At 53.8% G+C, this 8,692-nt stretch overlaps 1 protein-coding gene across 1 annotated transcript in view; it reads right to left on the bottom strand.

Annotated features, from left to right (window-relative positions):
- Positions 1-3,913, bottom strand: part of VOLCADRAFT_119094 (uncharacterized protein) — a gene marked incomplete at both ends in the record, with an annotated part of 12,649 nt that extends 8,736 nt beyond the window's left edge. The window contains 6 exons of the mRNA XM_002955439.1: positions 277-404; positions 860-973; positions 2,501-2,620; positions 2,928-3,003; positions 3,294-3,370; positions 3,742-3,913. Of these exons, the coding sequence (XP_002955485.1) occupies positions 277-404; positions 860-973; positions 2,501-2,620; positions 2,928-3,003; positions 3,294-3,370; positions 3,742-3,913 (687 nt within the window). The remainder of the gene's footprint in view (positions 1-276; positions 405-859; positions 974-2,500; positions 2,621-2,927; positions 3,004-3,293; positions 3,371-3,741) is intronic.
- Positions 3,914-8,692: the final 4,779 nt, after the last annotated feature.

The following is an 8,692-nucleotide window of genomic DNA, read 5'->3' on the forward strand; positions in this document are numbered from 1 at the left end:
GGGGAGGGGGAGGAGGGCGGAAGAGATGGGACGAAGAAGAAAAGAGAGAGCTCTAAAACAGAATCGAGAGTCAAAGGTGGCGATGACGTTTGGGGACGTGGAAACGCGGGAAGGGAGGGTGTGTGTTGGAGGCGTGTGTTTGGAAGGGGGGTTGGGAGTTGGGGGGTTGTACGTGTTCGTTAAATCGCAACACTTTCCCAAAACGCACCAATACACACGCGAATACGTACACAGTACGACAACCCCCGTACACCCCCGCATTCATGGGTTCCTCACCAAGACCGGCTGCATCTCGTTGGTTGCACGACCCGTACCCAGCTGGTACCCAGTGCCGTACCCCCAGACGTACGCATTCCCCCGGGAGTCAACCGCTCCGGAGCTGTACGGCCCGGCGGTGATGGCGACTGGGCGCGGGGAGGTGGAGGAGGAGGGCGAGGGCAGGGACGTGATTCGTCTGGGCTTCAATTCCACACGCGCATAGCCGTCGACTGGCGGGCGGGCGGGGGGGAAAAGGGGGGGGGCGGGGGGAAGAGTTGGTAAGAGGTGGTAAGGGAGGGGGAGAAAACACACAACACACGCGTGCGAGGGGGAGGGAGACGTGTGGGATAGGACGGAACTTACTCCCCCCTCCCCAACAAAACCCCATAGCTTCTAGATAGCCCCCTTCTCTCCCTCCTCATCCATCACATGCTCCTCCTCTCCCCCCATTGGGCCCCATCTCTCTTTTCACCCCCGCACTCGCCACCTCCCCCTCATCTTACCCCCGCATACATACATACGTACACACATATGATCATAAAACACACATACACACATATGAACATAATACACACATACGGACATACAGTTGCCCGCGCACCTGTTCCATGCCCCAGCGCCCCCTGGTCTCCCCTGCCCCAGCTGAACAGCTCCCCCGACCGCGTCAGAGCCAATGAGTGGTGGTCACCCGCAGCAAGGGACACCACACCCGCACCTACGGTGTGTGTGTGTGGGGGGGGGGAAGAGCGGGGGAAAGGGGGGGGAAAGAGGGGGGGAAAGGAGCGGCGAACGTGGTGATACGGTGTGATGGGCCGTGTGTGTGTATGTCTGTATGCAAAGATGTGTGTACACGAGAGACAGAGAAAAGTTGCTCCCGGGGGAGTGGGGCCCAAGGTGCCCAAGGACTGGGCGGAGCGGCTTACGGATTACGAACCCTCCTTCCAACCGCCAGCACAACCGTCAGCAGGCCAAACATATCTGTGTGTGTGTTCGTGTTTGTGTGTGTGTGTGTGTGTGTGCAGCTGCGGCGCTGGGTGACGTGTCCCCTCTGTCTCCCACCAACACAAATACATACATACAGACATAAACACATACATAAACACACACATACATATATACATATATACACACACATACACACAGACGTACCCGGTAGTCCATCATCACCAGTACACGCCTCCACTACTTCAGACTGCTGACTGGAGACCACTAGTTGCCTTCATTGAGTCGCCGTGTTGCCATTTCCCGACTGTTGAGACTGATCGCTTTTAGTTCGATAAAAACACACACACACACATACATACACATACTTTGGTTTCGCTGGTCTATCCCGGGCCCCTGCAGTGGTGATCAGGCTTGTGCGGGATCCCTTTTCTTTATAAGGCTACTTCTCCCCTGGACCAGCCCAGGAAGGGACAGGTGGTGGAGGTCAGTTGTTTTAAGGTGGTTGCAAGACGTCTTGTGGTGTCGAGCTCTCTTAGCCTTTCTCTCTTGGAGGTTTTTTTGTTGGCCTGTTAGGTATATCAGGAGCCCTCCCCTGCCGGGACTGCCCTAACCGAATTTTTGTTTGTTTGTTTTCCTCCCTTAGGATCCCGTTTTCGTTGGTGGTGTTTTGGGGGGTTGTTTCAGAGAGCCTTTGACTTTGCCCTAGCTGAGACTTGTGGACTCGCTCTAGCGGGACCTGAGAGCCCTTCGTGGTGTATTCAATGCAGCGCCATCCCCGGATGGAGGGGCTACGGAGTGGCTGCGTAGAGTGTTGGCAGTCTGAGTCGGGGTCGGGAGCACACAAGACTAACCAACTTGTGCTGTGTGCTCCCGACCCTTGCGCTGTGTTTCGGCTTCGGCCCCCGGCTCTCGCGGCCCACAGTGTAATCTAAGTCATACATACATACATACATACATACATACATACATACATACATACATACATACATACATACATACATACATACATACATACATACATACATACATACATACATACATACATACATACATACATACATACATACATACATACATACATACATACATACACACATACATACACATATATATACACACATACATACACACATATACACACATATATACGCATGCATACAATACACTTTTACAATGCGCATATCCCCACATTCCCCCTTCGGGCGCGGGAAGTATGTGTGCATTCCCAACCTCCCTTCCCGCCCGACCATCCCTTGACCTAATGAGCGCTCCCGGACCAACTAACTAACTGACTTACCGGATAACGACCCCACCAATCTCGGCTCTACCTGCCTGCCGCCCGTTGCTCCTTCCGAGGGCTCCCCGATGCCCAGCTGCCCTTCCCCCGCCATGCCCCAGCACCACACCTCCCCCGCGCCTGGCAAGGCGAGAAAGAAGGGGGGAAGGAGCGGGAGGAGGGGGAGGGGAAAGGGGGAGGGGGGGGAAATGGCTAATGAAAGGATAAGCGAGCAGCACATATACATACACACATACAACAGAATATCGGTATGCGAGGATGCGGTGGACAAGCCGCCTGTGTGGGGGAGAAAGTGAGATGCGTGTTCGGGCATGCGGGTTGGGTTGGAGTTGGGCGAGGGGCATCACACACACACACACGCACACAGCAACCCCCTAGGAAAAGACCTTTCCCCCCTCCACTTTCCCCCCCTTCCCCTCCCTCTCACTTGTCAATGCCAGGGTATGATACCCCCCCGCCGCCACAGCCACAACCGGGTCGGGCAGTCCGACCTCCAGGGGACTCTGGGGGGAGATCGGGGGGTGTACCGGCGGGCGGGAGGCACCGGACAGGCAATGGAGGAATACGGGCTAATTCGTGTGCGTGTGCGTACGTACATACAGACATACATATATACGTACCTACATAGAATGCATGTACGTATGTATGTACGTATGATGTGTCTCGGGGGTTATAGGGGGGTCACGTGGGTAGCATCGCACATCTCTCCCCCCTCCAGCAAAAAACCCCTAACACACGCCCTCACCCTCACCTCCCCACCCACCCCACCGCCCCACCGCCATCCCCACCCCACCGCCACAAATTTGTCTTGTCTGCTGTGGCCGAGCTGCCCCCAGGAGTTCAGTCCGAAAGTGAACAAGGCGCCGTCGTCTTCGGAGGGTCGGGGGTCGGGGGGAGAGGGGGAAAGAAATGGGGGAGGGGGTAGGAGGGGAGGGTCCTGGTAGACGGGAAGCCTTCAACATTAACAAAAGGCGGGAAGGGGCTCCCTGGCTCCCATTCCGACAAACATGCAGATAGACATGGGCACACTAACATACAGGACAGGACCTACGGGGATTCCCGAGGCTCTCTGACGGTTGGACAGGTCGGGGGTTACTTTCCCCCCAACCACATACCACCACGGCACGGCACGTGTATGTATGCAAGTGGTGGGAAAGGGATTTGGGAAAGAAGTAAGGAAGTTTGAAGGCGGCGGGGCAGCCAGCCGAAAGAGATGCAACTTAGTTGGCTATATGGCGCACCCGTCACGACAGCCGTGTGCGCTCCGCCGCAGGCGACCTGCTTGATGGAGTAGCCCGCCAGGCTGGCGACGATACGTGGATAGAACTGGCTTTTGAGGGGGAAGCCGAGGCCCAGTCTGCCGTCCGCGGCGGTCCCGAACGTGGCGAGCACGCGATGCAGGGCTTTCGCCATGTCGCACTCTCTGAGTTAAAGAGAGAGGAGAAAAGCTGTATATATACAGCTATAGATCTGGTAAGTAATATTTACGATTTTTAGGTTATCGCGAAGAATCTTGGTTTTCCAGGATTAACGGGCGTCGTGATAACGGCCTATCGCTGCGTTTTGTTGGCTATTATGATAAGTGCTTAGGTGTTCATAGATTTGATTTGGGGTTTACGCATGTTTTCTGTATATTGTTTCCTCGTGAATCAACAGCAAGAGCACCAGAGCACCTGAAGTGCTATTATAGCACTTCACCAGTACCAGTCAAGAATGTGTGGCCCAATTTCTTTGTTGGCTAGTAACACTTAAAATTTATATGAGGGAAACTTTGATGATAAAGTAACAATAAATTTGACTTGTATAATACGCGTTTGGACCACTCATTCGTGACTGCTAGCATATTAGTTGTTACTCCATAGGTAAATGTCATTTTCTGTTACATATAATGAAAGAGAGAAAAAGGACTGAAAGGCCCGAAGAAGACGGGCCTTACGAACGGAGAAAGAGACACCGCAACTGAACTAACGCAGGCTGCACCATAAACGGGCGGGCGGGCGGGCGCGCGCTGAACAACAAAAACAAGATAAGCTAAACAGCTTAATGCGCGCACTAAATGACGGCCCTGAGGACACGGGCCGTTGCGAAACAGTTAGTCTAACAGTGACACATTGGGCCTTACGCCCAACTAACCCAGCTTCCTTACGCAAGCTCGCAATGATAAGGTACGGTTGCCTTGGCAGACGGCGCATAGACGGCGCATGGATACGGAAAACAGGTTCTGTGACATGCTTTGAATCGATGCGCATAGCTTATTGCAGTTAGGGCCCCCGCATATTGCATCCCGAACAACCAAATGCCATAGTTCAGAGACAGGACGAGAGATACATCCGAAACTTTTGGAACGCCCTTCTGAATTGGGAAGTGGAAATTGCAGTAATCATGCAAGGGGATCGATTCTTTCAGATCAACTGCCATGCTGGTGCGTGAAATCTAAGGGCTGCTAGCGAGCATCGATACCATGATGCATGCCATTATACAGATGCGATTGGTAATCACTGGGTGCCTTCGTTACAGCTGTTTTTGTCCCTGTTGTACGGCCGTCGCCTTATAACGGTAAAAAAACTGCCGTATTGGAGGAACGGCGAGGGAGCTGCAAGCACGAATCAGCAGAAATGTATACAAAGTCTGTTACATGGATGCCGTATGATAGTGTTACAACTGCAAGCAGAAATCGCATCACCAGGGATCCTTCTGGTAAAATCACCTGTCTGCCTGTCTGCCGACACCCTCACATACGTCCCCCCCAACGACTCCCACACCTACATCAACAGAATATCGATGTGCCTTTTTCAGCATCCCGCGTGCTGCAACTGCAGTTGCTGCTGCTGCAGTTGCTGCTAATTCAACTGCCGTTGCTGCCCGAATCAACGCCTGCTCCACCTGCGCCTAGCCTACCGCAAAACCCTACGTAAAGCCCAAAAGCCCGTTGCTGCTGCTAAAGACAACTATCTACAAATTCACGGAGGAGATGGAAAACAATCTTCGATAAGGATCAACGTCGAACACTCTTTACGTAAGAAAAAAAAATCATATCCCTCGTCCTCATCCTCGTCCTCCGCCTCAACAACGTACGTGCTGTTGCCTTGCTCACTAATTTTAGATTGCCTTGACAAGGCGAAGGCGCAGCAGCTCCAAATTCACGATGCATGGCGAGCGGCTTTTGACGCTCTTATTGTGATCTGATGATCAAAGCTTGTGATGGACGAATGGCATGTGTGATCGGTTGCGGAGCGCTTCGCAACCACCTTCTAGCTAAGCTAAGCCATCCGTAAAAGTGCGAAGCGACCGCGGATATAAGCGGAAGATCCCGCGCGAGCTCACCCTAGCCCGCTAACGATTTGCAAATCCGTACATTGTCCGTACATTGGTGCATCCCATACCCCGTAATTCGTCACTTGGCATGTTCTCCTTCTTCACATTGTTTAAGTTTTTCACGCGGTACCAGCCAGCCAACAGAGCGTCCGGTCAGTCAGCCAGCTGCCCCTTCACAAACGCAAAAAGTCATGGAATTCGTCAAAATGGCTTCTCTTTTGGTTAAAGAGGCGTTCACGGTGCCCCCCTCCACGCTCTCCTCTTCAAGAATCTTCTTCATTATACCATGTCGCCGTACAGCCGTACAGCCCAGCCGTACAGCCCCGCGAAAAGGACGTAATGATCCGCAGGATTCATGGCCCACATCAATTGGTCATGATCTCCGTACTTGCCGTACAGATGTCATACACTTGCACATGTAAACTTGTGTGCAAAACCCAGGTGACGAAGAGTGAACAGCTGAAACCAAGCTCGCCGTGTCGCCCAGCATCCAGGCGCTTGCCACAATCACAAATCGGTATGATTATGAAATCGATCTCGTCGCTTTGACCGTACACCACCCCGTAGAACCGTACTCGCTATTTAATGCGCTTTCTTTGCTTAGCTCAAAGCAAAGAAATCCTCTCCCTCCCGTGGGGCACATGTCCCCGTAACATGTGTTGTGATATCCGAAGAGACCTCTACATCAATCGCTTTACGCCCCCCCTGCTGCTCATCATCATCATCATCACCATCATCATGTAGCACTGTACGGTGCCAAAGCATGTGTCGTACACCCGGTTGGATTGCGGTTCCTTGCTTGTGCCGGCTTCTTCGCGTCATTGCATTGCATCATCACGTGTGCCGTGTTCCACCTCGCTACTCGCTACTACAAAGGCTATACTCGAATTCTGTCCCGCGGAATACCAATCACTAGCGGAGAAGTCACCCTCAGAGGGGCAGAGGGGCGCCGGAAAAACCATGGGCAACAAAACACGTATCGCAGATGCTCTCTTTTCAAGAACTAATATCTGTGCCCAACCCCCATTTTCCCCCCCCGCTCTCCAGGGGGGGGGAAAAGGGGGGAGCCCACAGCCCCATTTATTAGATTATTATTATTATTGATATTGCTAACAGGACTATACCTGTGTGTTCAGATTGCAAAAATTAAGAACCATTCACCACTGACTGTTATTTCCTGGACAGTCCACCCATGTTCTCTCAGTTACTACTGCCGGCCCCCACCCCCGCGCTGCACAACGGCCGCTACTGCTACTGCTACTACTGCTACTGCTACTGCTACTACCACTACTGCTCCTGTTCTGCTTGTACTGCTCCATTTTTGGTATAGCCTGACAAATGTATGCCGGACCACAGCCACGTCACAACGCAACGTTCCCGAAGCTTTTGAAATGTGAAATTGTGAGAATTGAAGAGAGCTCGCCAACAATTGCAACATGACAACCAAATCCGCTCTCTTACCGGTCCCAGTACCGGTAAGGGCACCGCCAGGGCTTTCCCGTACCTTCCCGTACTGTCTTCTGGAAATAACGCGGAGGAGGAAGGTGTAGACCGATGTGGAAAGCGGGCGGCACCCGCACAGGCACCCAGGCCCTTTGGGTCTCCGCGCACGGGCAAAACCGCCACTCCCCCTTTTCGGAGACGAAGAAGCGGTTTGGTAAACGTCATTCCCTCTTCACCCTGACCCTCCCTGGACCAGCCTAGACCGCATCCTCCTGATCAACATTGGAGGTATTGCTGCTGCTGTCGTATCCGCAGCTGCAGCTGTTGCTACTGTTGTTGCTGCTGTTGCAGTGCCTGCTGAAGTTGATGGTGTTGGTGCTGGGGTTGCAAGCGCATGGCCTCGTAAATGGAGTCCGTGTCGATTCGAATGAGGCCGGGTCGAGATGGGTCTGATCCCGGGAAGGCTCGAACCGGGGTCCTCAAGGGGAAGAGCGCCCTGGACAAAATGCGTAGATGGAGAGAGACAGATACGATCATTGAGGAGACAGAAATGATAAAAGCAATACTTTGACTGAAGTTGGAAAAGGCGCTAAAGGTCGTGTCACTTCATGTAGACGACATTGCAAGGTGTTTTGGTGCCGTACGATCGTACGTACGTATGTACCTGTGTTCCGGCTTGGACTCCGGCCCGACACCCAGCAACTCTCCGATCCGACCTTCCAGTACCAGAGCAATGGCAGGTCGTACATGTTCGCCGTCCAACATAAGCGCGGCGGCGGCGGCGGCAGCGGCGGCGGCTGCACTGTTTCCGCCACCACCACCGCCGCTGGCGGCGGACGTCGCCGCCGCCGCGGCGGCGGCGGCCGCCGCCTCGCCGCTGTCGGGCGCCAGAATATCCGTCCAGGGACCCGGCAGTCGAATACCGGAGCTGCAACGATTGGCGGTTGTCGGTTGACTTAATAATATCGTTAAGATTCAACGCTATACTTAAACTGCGCCGCACTCCACAATTCCCCCACAGCCGATGCATCCACAGCCTCATCCCTTCACCTCGCCCTGGCTCGCCACTTTTACCCTCGCGTAACCAACTAACTTTCCTCCATCCCCCCCTTCCCCCCTCCCCCCGCTCTCCCAATAAAGCTCCCCCCCCCCGAATCTCACTCACGTGGCAGCCAGCTGTACCTCTAACAACCAGCTCAACAGCGTTACGATGGTCTCAATACGGCTGTACCCCTCGAGTACGACAGCGACGGACGAGCCGCCGCCGCCACGGCCGTCGCCACCACCACTAGGACTGCCGGCTGCTGCAGCAGCAGCAGATTGCGACTGGGGTTGTCTGTACCAGCGCAGTGCACCTGTATGTGTACATACATATGATGTGTGAAACAGGGGGGCGTATCTTCGCCCGTGGCAGCTACCCTGCGAAACCCTGCC

Source organism: Volvox carteri (assembly GCF_000143455.1).
Source record: "Volvox carteri f. nagariensis unplaced genomic scaffold VOLCAscaffold_51, whole genome shotgun sequence".
NCBI classification, from domain to species: domain Eukaryota; kingdom Viridiplantae; phylum Chlorophyta; class Chlorophyceae; order Chlamydomonadales; family Volvocaceae; genus Volvox; species Volvox carteri.